General features: G+C 51.7%; 2 protein-coding genes across 2 annotated transcripts; one reads left to right on the forward strand and one right to left on the reverse strand.

Annotated features, from left to right (window-relative positions):
* The first annotated feature begins 486 nt into the window (after positions 1–486).
* Positions 487–1,289, forward strand: COCSUDRAFT_34401 (hypothetical protein). The gene is made up of 3 exons (XM_005643323.1): positions 487–961; positions 1,104–1,166; positions 1,252–1,289. Exons 1-3 carry the CDS (start codon positions 826–828, stop codon positions 1,257–1,259), a joined length of 207 nt encoding a protein of 68 aa, XP_005643380.1. The 5' UTR covers positions 487–825; the 3' UTR covers positions 1,260–1,289.
* Positions 1,290–3,222: 1,933 nt separating this feature from the next.
* COCSUDRAFT_49075 (molybdenum cofactor-binding domain-containing protein) lies at positions 3,223–21,541 on the reverse strand (the record flags this gene model as incomplete). Its single annotated transcript, XM_005643324.1, has 26 exons — positions 3,223–3,624; positions 4,059–4,241; positions 4,684–4,826; positions 5,318–5,525; positions 5,888–6,061; positions 6,497–6,614; positions 6,961–7,061; positions 7,490–7,542; positions 8,144–8,240; positions 8,993–9,160; positions 9,783–9,902; positions 10,749–11,045; positions 11,510–11,591; positions 12,536–12,708; positions 13,395–13,475; positions 13,900–14,121; positions 15,018–15,176; positions 16,043–16,066; positions 16,126–16,331; positions 16,958–17,111; positions 18,108–18,251; positions 18,511–18,609; positions 19,012–19,284; positions 19,636–19,890; positions 20,426–20,563; positions 21,401–21,541. The coding sequence occupies 26 exons, from the start codon at positions 21,539–21,541 to the stop codon at positions 3,223–3,225; spliced, it is 4,215 nt and encodes a 1,404-aa protein (XP_005643381.1).
* Positions 21,542–21,962: the final 421 nt, after the last annotated feature.

A 21,962-nucleotide genomic window follows, 5' to 3' on the forward strand; every position in this document is an offset into this window, starting at 1 on the left:
TCACTGTAGCACTTGGGGCAGCTCAGGCGTCCCTCTGCCCCCCAGCAGGCCACGCGTGCAGTTACAGCTGCCTTCCACTCATGCACTTCGCCCGTCAGCTCACTGACATGCTGCCACCATACGATCACATGACTGTAAGCGGCAACCTGATCAGGTAGCTTGTCACCATTGCGCGTGGGGTGCCACTGCGCGGCAACCTCTGGCGCCTTCACAGCCAACGACTTGCATGGGCATACAACACGCCCAGAGCAGAAGGGGCAGCCACATCCCAGGCTTGTGCGATTTAAAATTGTTGCACTCCACTCATGGGCATGGGTGCATCCGAGAGGGGCATTCTTGCGCTCGCGGCACACCCACACCGCTTTTAATCCACTGCCACTGGTGACCTTGTCAAGGTCAAGGTGCTCATTCTTGGTGGGCTGCAGCTGCGCAATAAGCTCGGGGTGCTCATCCTTCAGCAGGCCCCGATTTGATGCATTCCTTGAACTGTTCAGATTTGCGCAGCCTGGACAGCCAGTGCCAGCAGCCCTACTCTTGACTGTGGCTAGCCATGGGCCATGAAGGGAGCACACCCAGGACACCTTCCTATTGGAGCTGACACCAATCTGTTCAGGATCCAGGCCTCCATTGGCTGCGTAGTCCCACCTCGCCATCAAGTCGGGGCGCTTTGCTGCCAGCGAGCTGCAGGTGCAGATACTGTGCCCAGAGCAGAAGGGGCAGCCGCTTGGGCTGCCCGATCGTGTGCGACTATTTGGCGTTGCTTCCCATTCGTGCGCATTGCTGCATGATGAGCAGGCCTCTGGGCACAGCCACCAGACTTTGACAATGCTGCCAGCAGTGAAGTCTTCGGGCCGCCTGTCGCCGTTCTTGGTGGGGTGCCATTGCTGTGTGATTTCTGGGCGCGTCACGGCCAGAGATGGCCGTCCACCGTATGTTTTGCTGCCAGATGCTGCTGATGTCACTGCAGACACAAAGTTTTGTCAGGGCACTGCTGCTGTCAATAAGCGCCAGTCAACCGGATACATACACCACTGATCAGGTCTTCGAGCCTGAAAAGATGTACACGAAGATATGCAGTCGTAATCTGCAGAAGACATACTTACCGTGGAGTCTGTCGGTCTGCTGGCAGGTGCGCCTGGTTGATATCGATCTCAACAATATGATCCCTGCAAAAGAAAATCTTTACTGGTTCGGTTTTTCTCTATATAAATGCGGTATGAATGCTATAAGATCAAAAAATATATTTCTCACCTCTATGATGCCTCGTGCTAAGGGCGTGGGTGCGAAGCTGGAGTCCAGATGGCTGTAAAACTTGTTCGGGAATGGGTGCGCTGCAGCTACATCCCTGCTGGACGGCCATCGACAATGGACATCCTGAAGACACCAACATCAATTGCTGTTTATACGATGTCCCTGCAAAATGGCAGGTGGACAAAAATGCAGAGAAAGGACTCGCATGTGCACTCACGTGCCAGAAGCAAGCCTCTGCTGCCCCCAAAAAAGCAAAACTTTTTGTCTGATTGTATATCTTATCTTGCTCCGATAACACGTTTTGGCTTGGCCTCACTGGTGCTGGCTCAAGCACAGTACGTACCACTAGTGTGCTCGTGGTTCTCACATTGCATGCACATCATCATGATCTTGACCAGGCACACCGAGAATGAGGCTCATGATGCAGCTTTTGCAGGTGCGCTGCGTCAATCAGGGCTTTCAGCTTCAGACCAGGCCATTGATCCAGTCTGCAGTGGCAACATACTGAAATACCTCTTGAATTAGTACACATGGCCTTGATTACAAAGGCAAGGGAAGAAGGCGCATGTGCGGTCACGTGCCAGAAGCACGCCCACATGCAGGGCAGAGAGAAACTTGATTCTCGCCCCGAGAAGAAGTGGTCACTACGTGCCCTGCTCTGATCACGCGCATCCTTGCTTCTCTTGGCTGGTACTGGCTCATGCACAGTGTGCTCGCGAGCGGTGCTGAATCCCAGAGTGCATGCATATGCATTTGATGATGACTCAACAGGTCGGACCAGCTGGCCAAAGCAACTCGCTCGCAGAGGCTCGTTTTACAACAATTTTAAACTTAGCAGGCGTGGTCCGTCAATAACAGCCTTCATTGTCAGACCAGGTCATGAACCCGGTGTGCAACATGATGGCAGAGATGAAGTTCCATCATTTATGACAAATGATTGAAATAATCATGTTCAGAGCTCTAGAAAGCTGACCATGCGCCCAGACTCTAGGCCTCCAAATTGCCACCCTCTGACTGTCACCATGATAGCGATGAGTATTTCCTTGTTGGGTACTCTCCTGAAATTCCAGATCAGTGTATCAAACCTATCAACCTGTCGTAGTATATATAATGTACATATAGCCTGTGCAAATAGACTCTTTGGAAAGCTTGGGTATGTTCCTCTCTGTGGTAGCTCTGCCCATCGTCCAAAGTCCTCAGACATATCCCCTGAGAGCCTTGCTGTGATCTGCAAGAGGCCTCCATTTGCAAGAAGGTTGCCAGAGCGGCTGTCAGTTGCAGTACCTCAAAACACTACAGGATGGTGGAAGGCTCTCATGATCCTGAGGAGCTCCGGGCAATCAACTTCATTCGCCTCTCACTGTAGCACTCAGAGCAGGGTAGGCGTCCCTCTGCCTCCCAGCAGACCACTCGGCCTGCTACTCTTCCCTTCCATTCATGCACTTCGCCTGTCAGCTCACTGACATGCTGCCACCACACAGTCATCATGCTAAACGCAGCAACTTGATCAGGCTGCTTGCCACCATTGCGCGTGGGGTGCCACTGCGCGGTAGTCTTTGGCGCCTTAACAGCCAGGGAGTTGCACGAGCACACTGAAAGCCCAGAACAGATGGTGCACCCACTTCCTTCATGCGTTGCCTCTGTTGGTACATGACACAGCAACCTTCCTGACTTACCATTGAGCCACGTATTCACGTACATAGTGGCCAGCGCACTGCTCGGAGTCTGAAGCAGATCCATCGGCTTGAAGGCTCTTCACAGATATGACTCCCATTTAACGAGCTTCTTGGGAGACGCCACAACTTTGTCTTGGAACATGCCATGCAGCTAGCTCCTCTGCAGCTATGCTGTGCTGGCCTCGTGAGCTTACCAGCTCCAGGTTTGGTGTCCAAAAGCCTCCATAAATACCTTGAGACTGTTCTGCCAGCAATTGCTAATGCAAGGCATCTGAAAAATTCCCCAGACAATAAATCACGCGTACTGGTCCAGGAAGCCGGGCAGGTGCAGGCTGCCCACAGCTGCCCGCACTGCCCGCACCGTCACTGGCGCGCACACGCGCTGCACTGCCGCCTCTCTGACGCTGACATCAGCGCTGCTGCCTGACCTGGCGCTGCCGACATCATCTTTCCCGTTGCCAGACTTGGCGCTGGAATCCGCGCCAGTGCCAATTTTGGCGCCGGTGTCAGTTCCGGTGCCAGATTTGGCGCCGGTGTCCAATATTGTGCTTGGTTTGGTGATGTCAGAGTCATTGGAGAGGTCCGTGGCTGCGGCTGCGATAGCGGCCGAGAAGGCGGTGAGCGCTGAGGTGGACAGCAGCAGCGGCGGCTCGCCCACAGACTTGCTGCCCATCATGCCGTGCTTGTTGGGCGAATCCTGCAGCATAAGATTATTATTGTTAATATAAATACACGGTTTTCCTGCCAGAAGCAAGGTGCGTCTGCAGACAACCTGCAGTACAGGCTGCCAAAATCCTTCCCCTTGATGGACTCGCCAGATCCAAGCAAGACCCAACATAAAATGATGTTTTTTTACTTAGTAAAGGCATGCTAAACGCAGCGTATTCTGCAAGGGGACGCCATGCAATGGATTCGGCAAGAGCTGCCAGGCTGTCACATGCAAGAGATTTGACATGCAACCAAGCTGCTTCTCTCACTACTCGGACACAGGACTGCATCAAACCCCATGCATCCTATTTCCATGATGAAGCCAAATGCGAGTGTCATGCGAATCTCTGCCCCTTTGCTGCTCTCACTCTAAGCCTGATTTCAGCCCAAGGCTGCACAGGCACTTCAAAAGACTGCAATTACATTTGGCATAGTTTGAGGGGAGTGACTTGCCTCCAGGAGGGAGATGTTGAGCTGGCGTGGGATGCATGCGGCGCTGGGAATTTTGTAGTCCCAGGTGCTGTCATACGTCGGCTGCCCAGTCTCAGAATAGGTCACGCTCTCCTGCAGCATCATGCCCAGCCCAAACACAAACGCACCCTCCACCTGGACTCAGCCACAACCTTGCCATCAATACTCATTGTTGTCGTCGTGCATTGTGCCACCGTAACATTCCAATTATACCTTTCACCTTCTTATAATGTTACTGCAAGGTCTGCAGGCAAAGATCCACAGGCCTGAGGGCCGACATGTAGGGTGTTTGCAGCAGCATTTGCGAAGCCGAGAATAGTCTGCAGTCTGGTAATTCAACGCATACACCGTTTCTGGAGCCAGAACACAAGCCAGGCTGGTAAGCTGGAAAGCAGGACCCCACACCCTCTGCAGTTACAAGTACCTGACAACACACGATCAGAACTCTCCACTCAACGCGCTCTGCTCTCCGGCAGCACATCTCCCGCACATGCATACAAAATACTCGCATGCACAAAAATTTCCCATCCCTTTACGCGTGCAAGGGTTCTCTTGAGGGGGGTAGAAGGTGAGTCACCTGGCCCATGTCAACGGCAGGGGATATGGAGTGGCCGGCGTCGTGAAGCACATCTGCTCTGATGACATGGCGTTCCCCGGTCAGCACATTGACTTCCACCTCGGTGCACGCCGCTCCAAACGTGCTGTACTGCAGCTTCTTGCCTGCGCGCGAATAAATTTTAGACTCTGGCAGGTGCAATGGCTGCAATTCGCTCTGCATTTCATGTCTCTGTGCCACATTTGGGTTGCAGATTGGTTATGAAGGTTGGGTTACGTGAGTCATGCGTGTGAAATGCAAAGCATGCGCCTCTGGACCTGGAGCAGATGCTCAGACATGCATCACAACAGCTTCAGCAGCAGCAGCAGACATCCTGATGCAAAATCAGAGCACCGCTCCGGGACCAGAGGGCTTTGACTGAACCCTTATGAGCGCCCTAATCAAGGCATCTTCTGGATCACGTCATATGGTACAGGCAAAAGGGTACAGCTCTATCACTGTTAATCGGATCTGTGTAGTGCAGTGCCAGCCAGCAAGCACTGCACAGATCCTTCTTTGCACATGCACAAATATCAAAACATACAGATAAATAAGCTACATGCGTCCTCCCTACGAACTCCTTTGCAATCAAAAGAGGTCTTCTTCAACCCTGGACCCTGGACCCTGAAAAACACAGAAAGTGCAGACTTTTGGAGCAGCGCGCCTGTGCCGTCATCGTTGATCTGCGTGCCGTCCCACAGCGCGTACGCGGTGAGTTTGGCGGTGGGAGGGAACGGCGTTTTGGGTTGCAGACTGGCGATCATGGCTCGCCACGTCAGACCGTTGCCCATCTTCAGCGCCTGAGGCTTCAGCGTCTCCTCCACCTGTCGTCATCATTTGTCGTTGATTTGTCATCATTTGTCATCATTCTGTTATGATTTGTCATCGTTGCTGAGACCCGCATGTCTCGGTTGCAACATTTTGCATTAGCAGGTCTGCATTATAGCCTTGAGAAAGACACTTGACAGGTACTTGATGCATCTTATTGGCAGTGCAAGCGGCAGCAATTACATTTCTGGGTGCCGATCTCAAACAAGGGCTCCTTCAGCAAGCGTTGCAGCCCAGCACCCTAAACTGGCACTGTTTGGAAGCGCTTCAGCAGCTGCATGCTACTTTTTAGACTGCACTTTTCAGGAACAAGAAAAGATGACAACAGCAACACGTGAAAAGAAGCGAGGGGCGTCACCAGTTGCTTGCAGGCCAGTCGGACGGCTTCACAGGACCCCTCCGCGGCAGTGGAGCCCGCGGTCCCCCCGGTGTTGGGCAGCCAGAATGAGGCGTTGTCATTCACCGCCACGCACTCCACCGGCAGCGGCCGCTGCTCCTCGGGGAGCGCCTTGCTCAGCTCGTGGATCGCAACCTGTGCACGTTAGTCACATTTGTCATGCGCGCATGACTGCTGTCAGTCATCTATCGGTCACAGCCACCATACAATGACCCGCTGCTCCTGGGGGCAGCGCCTTGCTCAGCCCATGGATCGCCGCCACTGCGCGTTAGTAACATTAGTCATCGATATTAATTAGTCATGTCAAGTAAATTCCCCTGGGGTACACTGGATGCGCCCCTTGTAAAAGATGTCTTTGGCCACAGTAATGAAGCAGTCAGCCATGCAACCAATCTACCAGCAACTGGAATGCACAACAGCCACGGTGTAGTCTGTCCTGATCCCCATCAGCCAGTGGAGCGATTGCTTGCCAACCCCAACATCACAGTGACCATGCAGCACCATTCAGGAATTGCAAGACTCTATGGTTTGTTGAGGTGCAGCTGTGGCAGCAAGGAGACAGGGGCCGACCTGCGTGACTTTTGTGAACATGCCCTGCCCCAGCTCGGCCCCAGCGGTAGTAACCATGACTGATCCGTCCGCAAAGATGCTGACCACCGCCGGCCGCGGGGGGACCATGCTCCGGAACCTGAACAGCGGACCCAGATTCTTCCTTCAGTCAAAACTTCAAGTCACATTGTATGAGGCACATCAGCATGACACTAGAAGGGTTGATGCAGATGCGCTCTCGCCTTGAAAATGACATTTACATGCACTCTGAGATTCGCCCAGGCTGTGCAATGCAAGGAGTCACTCCACATGCACGAACAACTTCAGGATGCTCTGACTCTTGACGCTGTCTCTTTGTCAAGACCAAAAGATTCTTGACTCTTCCAGCCTTGGAAGTGAGACAAGGAGACTTTTGACCCTCCTGGTCTTGAAAAGAGGTCTGGCTGTGGTGCAGACAGCGTAATCAGCAGAGCAGGGAAGTGCACCTGCAGTGAGTCATGCTGATGCCACGTTTGACCCATTTGTGCTGCCGGTTGAACTCGGCTACCTCTTTGCAGCGCCTGTCATACTCCGCATCCTTCTTCACCTGCACAATAGCATCAGCTGCCGTCAAGAATAGCTCTTCTGGTTCATCCAGACTACACAGTAATCAGGTACAGCTGTATCTTGGCAGAGCCAGGTACTGCACAGCACAAATCAAATCAAATCAGACAAAGTGCTTTGCTTGTGGCATCAACCCATGCATGCATAGCATACCAATGACATCACCTCTGCATAGTGCCATAATATTCAGAAGCCTCAGCGGCGCCCGTTTTCACCGCAAAAAAATCTTGTGCCAAAGAACAAAGATTGGCACACATGTGAGACCGCTGCCGCAAAAAGACATGTGCCGCAGAAAGCGGCACAACCTTTTCGGCAAGTATGGCAATAAGAAATTTTATATTGCCAGAAACGCTGAGACAGTGAGCGTGCCTTGGCCCAGATGCGCGGCAGTGTGTACATGTGAGCAGGCACCTCTTGGCCAAGTGCGGTCTTGACGCCTTTGGGTACTGCTGCGTTCGCCACTTCTGCACACACAGATACCCGCACCAATTTCAGCAAGCAAGATCGTCTCGCAGAACGCTGAAGCTAGCATAACTGCTGGTGTGAGCCATGACATGTCATGACTCAGAAATTTCTCAGAACGAGTTAAGACTGAGGAAATTTCCGGAAAATACTCAGAAAGTTTTTAGCTCTTATATCTCATCAAAATCTTCTGAGAAAAAGTCCCCATAGTGACAAGTAGCACTCCTGCAGAGCTTTGGTGTTTACAGCAGCCTACAGATATAATTTGCTCCAATGCAAAGCTTCTCCCCATGGCACGCGCCTCAACATTGCCGCTGTGTCTTTGTGATCTTTGCACATGGCCTTGCTAATTCTCGCATTGTGAATGCAAAGGCCAGGAGCAGGGAAAGAGACACAGCAGCAAAGAGCTGGCATGTTTCATGGGAGAAGAGCTTATTCTGGAAGATATACTTCTGCTGGAGATTCTTCTCACCCCAGGCAACCACAGTCTATCGCTCACCTTCTGCTACTCCGCGACAATGAAAAATATCATCTTTTGATATGTTCCTTTTCCTACAGGAATGCAGACAAGCAGACAGGCAGGAAGGCCGACAGGAAAATCACCTGGAAGCTGCAGGAAGTTGCGCTCGCGCACAGCGACGGGATCAAGGCCCAGCCGAGCCGCCACATGCTCTATCACATGCTCCGCCAGCATTGTAGCCTACAGGCACAATTGCACCATTCGGTCAGAAATTTTTTTGGGGACAGTATATACAGCCGAATATACGCGGTCATACGGTATTAAATTATATGGAATATGGTCAAAAACGGCCAATTTTGGCCCGAAACACCAAATATTCACCGTATGCCGAATGGCCAAATCCGTATGGTGCAACTATGCTTACAGGCAAAAACACCGAGCGCTCTTCAGTGCTTAGATGCAAGCGATAAGTGAATATTCAGTACACCAAGAATCAGGGTCTTGCATTATTCACAGTACAAAAATCCACCAAATTTGCACACCAATAATAAGAGTCTTTACAAAATTATCAGCATATAAGTCCTGACCAAGGCATGCAGTTGGCTCTTTCACCCTGACACCTGAACTCTCATACACTTCACATCATGGATCCTGCCAGAAGGTGCCCTTGAAGCTACAACGGCAAGGGACTCTAAAGAAACACGATTTTGAGGCATAGCAATCCTGCCAGAGGCAAGGTGCATCTGCAGACAAGGTACACCGTAACAAATTTTCTGATGGAAAGTGGAGTTTATTATTATTGTTATTATTATTATTATTATTATTATTATTATTATTATTATTATTATTATTATTATTATTATTATTATTATTCTAATTATTATTATTATTATTAAATTTATTATTAAGAAGAAGAAATTTTCCTGCCAAAAGGGAAAGTACGTCCTGCAGACATGCTGCAGAAAGGGGAAATTAAGGGGGAAAGATAAGACCTGGATCTCGCCGGGCCCGCGCACGGCGGTGTGGGGCGGCAGATTTGCGCGGCAGAGGTGCAGGTCAAAGTGGAAGGCGGGAAACGCGTAGGCCTGGTCGATGTTTCCTTTCAGCTGGTACAGGTCGACGAAGCTGCCGCTCAGCTGCGCGCCGCCCAGCAGGTACGCCTGCGCAGAACAGCAGGAGTGACTAAGCTTGCAAAAGTGATGACTAATTTTGTCATTTAGCAACACAAGTAATCACCCTGACAGGTGCGCCTGCACAGACATGCTTATCAAGTTGACATGGCCTTTACTAACTAGTTTCTAGGCTAAATATCATATGCAGCATTGTGACGTTGCTCCAAGCAGGCGACACGATAGTTTGCCAAATGCTGGGTGCATACTGATGTTGCCAACGTTCACATAATCAGCCAGACAGCTGATTCCGGGATTCGCAAGGCAGTTCTGAAGAGATAGTCTGAAAGCTGGCATCAGGAATGCAACTGTTCATAAGAGGAGTCAGGATAGCCACGATGCGGACTTTCCCACAAGCAACCCTCACCAGGATGCATCATAATATCCTTGACAATCGCACATCGCAGTGCTGACTTGGAGCCACAAGCAAGATTTGTTTGACACGCGGAACCAAGCTGAGGAAGCCAGGTCAGCATGCAATGTGCAGACATGGTGACACACTCACACTCCCACTCGGAATATGCATAAGCCTCAGCAAGCTTTAAAGCCGTACATGCAAAAGAATTATGTATATGACCGGGCGAAGGAGCAATCTTCAGGTATGGCCACTGACCTGCATCTCAAGCGCAAGGATCTTGCCGCTGTCATCAAAGCCGATGTCATATTCCACTTCGACTGCCGCGCGGCCGTTGTTCATTCGGAAGTCCTGGTTACGGTTCACGCCCAGACGCACCTGCAACACAGACATTAGACCCACGTGGCTTATATTCTAATTTGGAGGTGTTTTTTTCTTTCAGGCTGGTGGGACAAGTGTCGGAAAGCCAAAAGAGGAGCAAGCAAACGCAACCTTGATATTGCCTGCTTGAGTATTTTTCTGGCAAGGTGTGCTCTAGCATTTGCCTATTGCAGATCAACTGCGTGTTGAAGCACAGGGAGTGACACCTCTCCAGTTGGATCCTGACCAAATGCTCCAATTTCGTTGCTACATGCTCACATTGAAGCGCAAAACAAAGCATTTACTGGAACTGCTAGACTGGGTTCAAGATCAGACCGGGAATTTGCTCTCTGCACCTCTGAGAGCACTACTCTGAGCACACTGAAGAACTAATTCAAGAACACAAATTTTGCTTTGCTGCCCAAGCGCACAACAAGTGACTATATGCACAAGCGTTACCAGATTTGCCGCGTGATTGTCTGGATTACAATGGCATCCTTGCACGCGAGGGCGTTGCCTGACCTGGCACCTGACTTTATGAGCGGCAACAGCAGCAGCCGCAATGATGGGGCTTACTGTCGACCCCAGTCTGATACAACTTGTCTTGCGGAAACATACTCTTGCCTGGCGCCTAACCATCTAGATAAAAAGAGAGCTTGACTGCATGCAAGGACATCATTTCCCGGTCATACTCTCACCTGCCGTCTCAGCTTGTGTGCGGCCACGGCGGCGGCCGCGGCAACGGGACTAACACTCAACCCTCGTGTGACAAAGTGTTTTTTGGTTAAAATTGCCCTTGAAATGGCAATCTGATCAGAGATTACATACGAGGGGGATTTTATCCAAGAATTCTTAGACCCTCACCTGGCGTCTCAGCTTGTGCGCGGCCACGATGGCGGCCCCGGCAATGTGACTATCCCTCAACCCTCGTGTGACAAAGTTTTCCTTGGTATAAAAATTGTCCTTGAAATGGCCCACCTGGCGTCTCAGCTTGTGAGTGGCAACAGCGGCGGCCGCAGCGACCGGGCAGGCGCGGCTGAATTTGCCGCCGAACCCGCCTCCGGCGCGGCGGCAGGCGACGTTTACGCGGTTGTGGGGAAGGCCGAGCGCCTGCGCGACCGCCCACTGCACGTGGTCCGTGCTCTGCGTCGCCGCCTGCACCTGCCGGGAGCATGCGCACACGTGTGTCAACTTGCATGCGCGCGCACTTGTTGAGGGCCATGACGACATGTGGTGCTGGACTGTCACACCGCACGCACTACTGCTTCGGAGGATACGCTCAAAGGAATGGTCCTCAACCCACAGCGGTGTCTTGTCAGAGCACCAGGCCGGCAATGCATGCGTATATCTCCAGCATGCATGGTTTTTGAGATGGCACTGCAATCAACAAAGACCGCCGCAGGTGTCGGATATACATATACATATAATATAATTAATGCCTGGTGACACAGATGTTAACCAAGCATCTCTGCACAAAATGCCGGGGCAAGATGACATCCTGCAGACACAAGGTTTGACGCAAGAAGTGCACGGTCCAGCGTGCTTTTTCAACATGCATGTGCACAGCACTATGCATGTCCACAGCACATAAAAGGAAATGTTTGAGATTTAGAAATCTGACAGACCTGGATGACTCCACCCTCGTCCCAGCTGACGATGGCGGTCTGAGGCTCCATGTAAAAGTGCGTCTGGTTGGGGATGCGCCACCTGGACGCCACATCAGCACCCCTCAGATCTTGAACGTTTACAATTATTACTACAATTAATTTTGTTATTATTACGCGCTTTCGCTACCAAGAGGCAACGTGCATCCTGGAGAAAAGCTGCAGTCTTGATCTTGAATTGATATGGTATGGCACTCATATAAACAACGGACACAACGGGATAAGGGGAGTGCAGGGCAAAGTGCTGAGGTAGCTGCCTGCTGCACTGCAATTGTGCACAGGTTGCAGCTTGGCAATAGCAATTAGCAATTCCAGCGCTGCTTGCCTTGCAAACACTGCAAATTGTGCACAATGGCAGGGCATGGCTCTCACCCTTCGCTACCATTTGCCACACAGAGCAGTGTCGCTGCCTGAGCTCCCACGGTTGCTACTGTGTAAGTGTAATTGTGTGGAGAGCTTCAAAGTACCCAGGGCATCCACCGGGAGAAGAAGGCAGGTGGGGTGAGGCATGCAGCACACATGCCCTCCTAAACCCCTCTTCTAATCCCCTGAGGCCTATTTATTTCATGGAGCGCTTGGGTACTGCAACTGCCGTGACCCGAGTGATGTTGCGAGTCGGTGCTGCAGCGGTTTGCACAAGCCATTCAAGACCAAATGATCAGTGAATTAGGAACGGTCAGTGCTGCGAGCACACACTTGGTGGCGCGGATCGCAGGGGGGGAACATCCCAACAGCGGGCAGTACGAATTTGCACGTAGGGTAAAACCAGGTTGTGAAGTATTTTATCCGCTTATGTGAATGAGACGCACTTGGCGCTGCGGATTTCCAGGGGTGAAGTCTTGACTGGGGGCAGCGCTTCAGGCACTAATTCATTCCTTGACATGTGTGGATTGCACATCCCATGCACACCCCCTTAAAGGCATATCATTGGAGGAAAGCCATTGCGGGGTGCAATATACAGCCTAGAAAGTATGGAACAGAACTCACTTGGCACCGCGAATTTGCAGGGGAGATGACTCGACGGCGGGCAGGGCGCTGTGCTGCCCGTCGGGCAGGTTGCTGTTGGGCCCGGCGACAGGTAGCGAGTCATGGAACGCCCCTTCACGGCGCGCATCCTCAATAGTCACCACTGGGGGGCCCAGCTCGCAGCTGTAGTCCACCTGTCACCAAAATAATCAACATCAAAAGCGTTCTCACAGGCCTCAGCCAGGATTTCAAAGTTTTGCGCGCGTTGCTAGGAATGCAAGGAAGACAATGTGGGCAGAAGCCCTGGTTGCAATTCAGAAGCCTTCAAAAACTTTTCCTTCCTGCTGTTAGAGCGAAGTACAGACCAATCTCTGTTAATTGACACAAGACTCATTGCAATCCAATGGGCTTCTGGTGCTCTCTGGGCAAGAGTGCAGGTATGGGAAATGCATCGCGCCGGACTGACAGCATGGGGTTGCCAGTCAAGCTGCGAAACATGTCCACATCGGCATTCTCAGCCTTTCTCAACCTCCACATGGATCCGCCTAGAATGGGCATCTTAATGACTAGAAGACTTCATGCATTCCATGTGGAGCCTGTGTTGCTACCCTAGCAAGAGAGCAGCCATGCGAGGCCTTGGACTGGCACCACTGGTTTGCCAATCCAACCATCTTGCCCCGCATCCGCAGTCTCAGCTGCACTTGACATTCGTGTTCAAAGAAGCTTCAAATGACACATGCAGTTCCACGTTGCCCACTCACCCCCAGTTCCCCTTGAATCTTTTGCAGTCCCTCCGGACCCTTCCCAGTGGGCAGCATTACAAAGGCACCTCTACGTGTTGCCGAGGCTCAAGGGTCATACATGGAGTAGTCTGACTCACCTTCACAAGTGCTGCTGCGCGCTCGGCCACTGCCCTGCTCTCTGCCACTACCAGCCCAATCGGCTGGCCCACCCACTCCACCTGCCCAAGAGTACACCCAAATCACTCTCAACGTATGCTGTTTCTCGAGATGTTTACCTTACCCGAGAGTCCTACCGCTAATGATGCAGCTTGCATAGACACCCCTGGAGCATATCACCTCAGACTGACGCACAAGTGGGCTGTGCAGAAACGCCTAGGAGGACTTCAGCCTTGCAGTTTCTGCAATCTGATTATGATTCACATCCAAGTTGAAAGCCCTTTCCCGGACATTCTCAGCACAGCACACTTTGCATGTTAAGCGATTTTGAAAACTTCAGTATCTCAAGGCAGCAGCACAACACCTCGTCTGGTGGACCAAAGCTACATCTGCTTACCCACACTTCTAACAAAACAAAGCTGATGCTTCAGAGCCTGCCCCACAGGATCAAAACTCCAAACCAAGGTTTGACCAAGCTCTTCTCACCTTGTCTGTGGCGAACAATAACTCCGCGTCCCCTGTGGCCGCCTTATTGACCCCTGGCACATCCTCCGCGCCAATGTAGGCAACCACACCAGGCAGCGCCAAAGCCGCCGACGCGTCAACTCCCTTAACCACCGCCAGCGCTTCTGTGGAACCCACGAATGCTGCAAACAGACTCTCCCTCTGCTCTGGCATGTCCCCTGTGTACTTAGCCTCCCCGCTCGCCTGCAGGGGGCAACAGAGACGGCTGAGAAGGATTCAAATTTGTGTTCAATATCTAAGTTTGTTCATCAGCTGGCTGCTAATGTGATTCACCATATCCAGCATCCTCTGCTGTGTGAGGTTTGAGGACCAAAGCATACGCAATAGATGAGCCGGATGAAAGGAAGTACACTAGCAGGTGCCCACCACGCACACATTGGCACATGCATGGACATTTTATTTCATTTCATTCTATTTCATTTCATTTCGTTTTGTTTCGTTCTGTTCTGTTCTGTTTTGTTTTGTTTTGTTTTGTTTTGTTTTGTTTTGTTTTGTTTTGTTTTGTTTTGTTTTGTTTTGTTTTGTTTTGTTTTGTTTTGTTTTGTTTTGTTTTGTTTTGTTTTGTTTTGTTTTGTTTTGTTTTGTTTTGTTCTGTTCCAAGCACTGGCATGCGCGACGCCCATCGCTTCGATCTTTTGGGCAGGAAAGTAAGTGCGCTTTTGAAAAGGAAGCAGCTTTGGATTATTTCCAAGCCTCCCTTCAAAAGCCAATGACCCAACCGGAAGAGCACCAAAGATTATCGTGCAAAACAAGACACGGCCAGATCTCTACAGCATATGGTCCCTTCTTGCAAGGCAGACCTTCTGTAAAGGAAATATGAGATATGAAGGCTGCCCTCAGTATTCATATCTGGAAGATTGCCATGCAAAGAGTGTCCATATGCAGTGGATCACAGCACAGGGAACAAGAAAGGCACCCATGCTTATTGCCCCCGATACTCTTCCGCATGTGCAATTTTGTAACCACAGCATGCATACCACACAAGCCAGCATCACACTTCTCACCATCGCCCATTAAAAAATCCACTAAAAAGCACACGAACATTCAAACGGAATTATAGAAAAAGGGAAACAACACACCTGCAGCAGCGCGCGCTCCTTCATGAGCGGCAGCCCGGCGGCCGATCCCGGGCGCGAAAAGTCCGGCAGAAACTGGCGCCCGGCCGATACCGGTATGTCGTGAAGGGATGGCGTCTCCAGAATGTACTCTGGCAGAGGCTTGCCCGCCGCCAGACCCACCTGCATCGATCACAAACATACGCACGCATCAACGCGGTTCGCTGTATAAATTGAAAGCATGGTGCTGCAGTTTTTGCTCCTGGCACCAACTGTGGGGGCGCTGCCTGTTGCCACGGGTAAGGCCACAAGAGACCTGAGCAACATTGCTTGATACTGGTCACGAAACACATGCGCATCACCCCATCGAGGACTTTGTGTATTTCATTCTTAGCGAGGAGGACAAGACAAACAACATTAGTCTAGACTACTGGTTCAAGTGCATTGACCTGAACTGGGTTTTGCCGCAAGTGAGGGCCAGATGAGACATAGTTGCTGTCTAACACCGATTAATACCCGTGAAGCACGCTAGAATGGCACCAAGACCAGAAAGGTACGGGCACGTGGCGAGTTGCTCACGGAAGCTGCTCCTGCTTGTCTTCAGCAATGAGAGCCTCGATCTTGAGGTCCGCACCCATGAGAGGCACTCTCAAAAGACCACCAATCTACAGCACCAACGTGCTTCAGCAGATAATTTACTTATCACATGACTGCATGGCGGGGGGCGGAACAAATGTTGACCACCCTGCCCACTATTGATTGGGTCTTGCTTGAATCTGACAGGTCCAAGAAGGGGTAGGATTGCGGCAGCCTTGAACTGCAGCTTTTTTGCAGGACGCACCTTGCCTCTTGGAGGGGAAAGCGTGTAATAATAACAATAAAAATACGCTTCCGAGCGCACCGGCTTGAGAGTGGATTCGGACGCCTCAAACTGCTCGTTCTTGAGAGCGCTACCAGCACCCGCACTCCCAATTGATGTGCTACAAGACCATCACATGAACGTGGTTTGCCTAAAGAACCGCTGACTCGTGGAGGGGTCCCATGCGTACCGGCTTGAGAGTAGCCACAAGCGCCTCAAGCAGCACGCATGTGACAAATATCTACTCATAATGTAGAGTGCATGCATGCGCACCGGCTTGAGAGTGGACACGAGCGCCTCGAACAGCAGCCCTTCAGCGGTGCTGAGCAGGAACGCTGCGTCACGGACGTCCCCCGGCGCCACGTCATCGTGCACCGCTCTGAGCGCTGCCGCAATCGTTGCAATGCTGACGGCTGCGCCGGTGAGAATGCGCTCGATTGCCGGAGAGCGGCCCACGCGCCATCTGGGGGCGTTCCCTCCTGCATGCATGCACCACTCCACTCAGGAATGAACCTGCACGAGTCAAGCCAGTAAGAATATTGGACTCAGAAAAATTGGCAAGGCTCAACCGCAGCTATTTGTGCGCGGCTTGCAAATACTGTGGCACCATAGAGCCATACAATCCTGCAGGGCGACAAGATATGTCCACGGGATTACTATAGACTGACTCGAAGTCCGCAAATTTGAAGTCCTGGCAGCTTGACTTGTGCAGCTATGACAGCACCAGCCTGTCGGCAGGCCTGTGTTTCAACGACCCTGAACTACTAGCCGCTTGTGCTCTGTGCCTTGAGACGGGAGTGCACCTCTTGGCCATCCATGATGCACAATGCATTCTTTGGCCCTTGGAGAAGCCTACTCAGGCATCAGACAGAAGCTCTTCCAGGGGTGTGATCCTTAAAAGACGAGTCTTTTTGCTGCCTCAATACGCATCCCCAACAAGGAGACAAAGGAGGAAATATTATGTCATCAATCACTCACGTGCCCCACACACGTGGCTGCAGACGCCCTGCGTGTATGCCCTAGGCCTTTGGCTTTGGGTTCGCCGACCTGTAATAATAATAATAATAATAATAATAATAATAATAATAACAATAATGATACTCACCCTTCTCAAGTGCCGGGTAGCCAAACACGACGCGCGCTGAGCGGACGGTGGCTGACGTGGCGGTGGTCGGATCTGCAGAGGTGTTGCCTGCGTCGATCGCCAGCTGTACGGCGACGTTGACGAATGCATGCGCGTTCCAGTGACGCTGCGCCACCTGTCAATTCCACCATGCTCTAATCATGCATAAATAGTGTCACTAGCATATTTAAATTATTATTACGCGCTTTTCCTGCCAAGAGGCAAGGTGTGTCCTGCAGACAAGCTGCAGTACAACGCTGCCACAATATTGGATTAATCCTAACCCTTGTTGGACTCGCCAGATTTACGCAAGACCCAATCAACCGTGGGCACGGTGCTCGATAATTGTACCGCCCCCCGCCAGCTGGGGGCCATACAGCATAGCACCCTTAAATGCAGCCAAGACTGCTACGATTCAGGAAGCCAGCTCATAACATGATTTGCACACCCGCAACACCAAGCCAAGAAGAATGCAACACCGACAAGGCAGCAGGCGCCAAAAAGGGAAACAGGGCTGTAAATACCCGCAAGTAACTTTACCCACCTGCGATCACCCGCAAATTCATATACAAAAGAAGCGCTAAGCCTTTATGGGATATTATGTACCTATCCTTATAGAAGCCCTGTCATGCGCTGCGTTTTCTCAGACACTAATGCATGCATACAAAGGGCCGACAAATCTTGTTGCAACTCCATGAAATGCATGGGGAATGGGAGACAGCCTGAAGGTTGTAGTCAGCAAGGCGTTGCAAGAACTATGTATATACATACAACAGCAAATCCTGCAGGATCGTGCCCTGCAAGCTCAATGTCCCACAATCCATGTATACCACAACTAACATCTTGTCAAGCCCCTCTCAAATGCTGGAATAGGTGAGTGCCATCCCACAAAAAGGACCTTGCAGTCACTTATGTCTGACACTCCAGCAACAGGGCCAATGCAGGGTTGCTACTGGCACATGAATTCGAGGAAGAGCATGACGATTCCCCCGCTGCAGAGCAAAGACCTGGTACCTGACAAATCTGCCCAGAGTGTCTAAAAAGATCAGAATCTGCCAGAATGGCGGATGCAGATTCAGGAGATACTTATAATCTACAGGGTATCATTCTCATTGTTCCCCTGAGGGCACACCTTGTAGGACCAGAAGACGTCCCCCGGCCTGACAGGGGGGAACCTGACAGCGACCACCACCTCAGGCCCCCCAAAATCCCCCGCCGCCAGAAAGTCCTTCACGGGTCGCCACCTGGCAGAGCCACCCGGCTTCATTGTCTGCACCTGCAGAGCACAAACACCTGGTGAGCACAGCCTGGGCAGGACAACGAATTTCAATGATATGCACATGTCCTTGCTGGTGCGATCTGTGAACTAGCTTCCTACCCAGTGCCTCTGTTATAGGAAAGCAGGCAAAGGTAATCACTTCAAAGTTTCTGTCCAAGCCGAGCAAAGCATGCTGCCTTTCTCAGGAGCACCTCTTCCACAGCCAGAGATCTGCATTCTTCTGGAGATAGTGTCACTAAGGGGGTGTCGGGCGCACCTCTGCGCCGGCTGCCATTAGGAGTGTTGCCAGATCAGACTCGAGGCCGCGGTCGCGCGTCAGCACCAGGTTGCCGCCTACCGTTGCCGCCGCACGCACCTGAAGCAGGCAGCACGAGAAAATATCTCACTGAATCAGTGACACGAAGTAGTCGATAGTCACTGCTGACACACTCTCAGCTTTTGTGGAGACATGTCGCTGTATTCTGTTATAAGGTTGCTATCAATTCATGGATCAACCAGCTCAAACCAATCGACCACAGATGGGAGCAACCCACAAAATACTGAAGCGAGTTGCAGCAGCAGAGCTTTCCCAATGACGGCCTGCCACTTTGCGTTGTGCGGCAAATTTACAAACAAGAGTAGGAGAGTTTTGCAGAGGTCATGCCTGGTTGCCGGCGATCCGCTGCAGGTGTTTCGCCAGGGGCACCCACACAGGCGCAGGGTCACAGCTCGGCTTTGCTGCAGAGCTGCTGTCTTGCATGCCCAGCAGCCATCTCACTGCGCTGGCCACAGAGCCGCTGCCGCTGCTGCTGCAGGGCAGCGGCCGCTCCGGCTGCCCGTTCCGGCAGCTGGGCAGCTGTGGCTGCCCGTTTGGGCAGCTGCCGGGCGCCCGCCGGGCAGCTGCGCCCCGGCTGCTATCTGCGCCGCTCCTCCGGCCTGATTTGGCGCTGCTGCTGCTGCTGCTGCTGCTGCTGCTGCTGCTGCTGCTATCCAGAAGGCAGTCGATCAGCTCCTCTTGTGTGATGGCTGCTCCGACCAGCAGTCCGCCATCCTGCATGCCAAAACAGCAAGGGGCTCAAACATAGGAACCCAACAGGTGACAAATGGCTCCAAATGAGCACCTAACAAGATCTGCGGGACACGCATGTGCGCGGTGCAAGTCTAGTCCAACAACTACAGAATTCTCAAACGTGGGATTCTTGTATTACTTCATATTAAACAATCCAGTCAGTTTGGAACCAGAGTCGCGGCGGGTTGCCTTGCTGAGTGTCCGCGACAGAATGCCAATGCACCTTGGTGGCCCCAGCCGCACACCAGCTGTCGACGAGGTCAGCAAATGCCTCCCAAATTATGAAATTCTGTGTGACACACCGCAACCCCCAAAGAAAGATGCTTTGCTCACCTGGGTCGTCTCAAGAACGCGCAGCTCTGCAACCTTAGTCACATCGATTATGGTCCCCTCATGCCCGCTCGGCCAGTCCTTGTACACCCCTGCGCCGGTGTTTCCGGCCACAATTCTAATCGACAGCGGCCGTCCTGAGCGTTCCCTGCCGCCGTGCCTGTTTTGGCCGAGAGCCTCCAGCAGCTGCCCGAGACTCCTTGGGGCTGCCCAGGCCTGCCCACTGCCCGTCACATGCACCGCATCGCCGCAGGCCGCCTGCACATTGGAACAATTATTTTGGTGTGAGGACTGTTGCTTGCTACCCTAAAAAAATAATGACCGATGCACTACTCAGCACTTCAAGAACAGGCACATGTCGGAAATGCTTTGACTTCTTATCACACAGAGAGGAGCCTGTGCAAATATCAAAATATCGACCTGCTAGTCATTCAGAATGTCCAACAACCAGCAGGTGGGGTGTTTGAGGCGCCCTGTGACAGGAATGCATTTTGCGCATGCATCATATGAACGCTCCCTGTGGCCTGCCAATGCATCAATCGCATGCATGCAAGCAATATTACGAGAACTGAGAGCGCTCTGCAGAACCCAAGACAAACGGTGTATTAGTATTATTAGAATTGTAATTAGAATAATTCTTTTTATTATCACTATTGTTACACGCTTATTCCAGCCCTTAGGGCTAGGTGCGCTGCAGCAACCTCTCACTGAATTCCTCTCCAGCCTTCTCTGTCTGTCTGTGTCTAAACATTATGTTAAGGATGAAATGGAGGCATCAGGAGGCGAGGCACACCTTGAGCTTGACATGGTCCTTGAGCCAGGCTGGCATGGTGATGTCATCGGGCAGATCTGTGGGCGCATCTGGGCCATGTGACATGGCGGCGGCATCCCTCACCCCCAGATCCTCCATATCAACTCCCTTAGCAAAGCTCTGCACGCAGGGAACATGACGCATCATGACAATCGGGTTCAGCCGCTGTGTACACATGCGTTGCCAGAATAAAGCATTGACAAGAGAAGCTGCTTGCGTCACAGCAACCAAGTGCCGCCCTGCAGCTCTCATAGGGCTTGGCCATGTCTCCATGTACGTAATATGAACACTGAAGATACAGCCAATTCCTACGATGAGCCCAGGGTCGCAAGTTGGTGGCAATGATACAAGATCCGCTCGCAGCCAGTCTTGCTTCATTTGGCTTGGACAGCTGGCATGGTGCCCCATGAAGTCCTGCCAAATCCATCAACTTCCCAACCGAGTACCAAGGCAATTCATTGTCCACCGTGTGAGATAGCTCCTCGACCTCACTCTCAATGGTACTGCTTTACAGTCCTCTCCACGTCGCTATACACAACACACACTGGATGCTGCAAAGGCGTAGAACCCTGCGCAAACCCGTGCTCCATAGTCTCACCTCAGAAGATAGGAGTCATTGCAATGAAGTGGTCACTTGTCTATATTCCTCCTAATGCCCTGTCTTCAAGAAGATGGTATGGTATCCGTTTTGGGGAGTCAACGGCTTTTTTCTCAGGTAGCAGCCAGCGCGATAAATACTCCTTTTTATAATACTCCAAATGCCACATGCTTTCAAAGCGGCAGAGAACTAAAATGATGCGGTACACTACCAATACCAGGGGTGTTTCCGGCTTGATTTGATCATCATCATTCCGCCTGTGAATGTAGATTTTTTGGCTTGGACTAGCCCAATCTGGCCCCAATCTGCACGCCCACACAAGCCCTATCATTCATAGTGGTATCTGAGTAGTGATTCACCTTGCATGCGTCCAAGATTGGCCGATACCCGGTGCAGCGGCAGAGATTGCCGTCCACACTCTTCTCCATTGTAGCAGCGTCCGGCTGGCAGTCGTCGCTCAGGTGAGCCTTAGTCAGCGCCGCGTGGCAGGCCACCGCCATGCCAGGTGTGCAAAAGCCGCACTGCGAGCCATGGAACGCCGCGATACGCTCTGCGCGCAGTGCACGCCAAGATTGGTTGCCCCCTTTCGATGTCGACTCAACATAAAGTGCATTCACCAAGGCTGATTCCCTTTTTTCAACTCAAGGATGTTGCTCTCGTGGTGCTTGTTGCAGTATGTGTCGGAGTGCAGTCCAACAAACAGAAGTCAAAGGGTGCCCCTCTTATTCACGACAGGACTTCACATCCTGATCTGAGCAATCCCAAGATGCAAGGTCTCTAGACCGCATCTGCGAAGGCGCTTATCGATTTTGCCACAAGATCGCAAGTACAACAAACATACTGCATCAGCGAAGGCATCACACTACCGAGTCTTTGAGGAGACTTTGATTGGATATAGAGGTAGGTTCTGCGCTTGTCCAA

This window comes from Coccomyxa subellipsoidea (assembly GCF_000258705.1).
Source record: "Coccomyxa subellipsoidea C-169, whole genome shotgun sequence".
NCBI lineage: Eukaryota > Viridiplantae > Chlorophyta > Trebouxiophyceae > Coccomyxaceae > Coccomyxa > Coccomyxa subellipsoidea.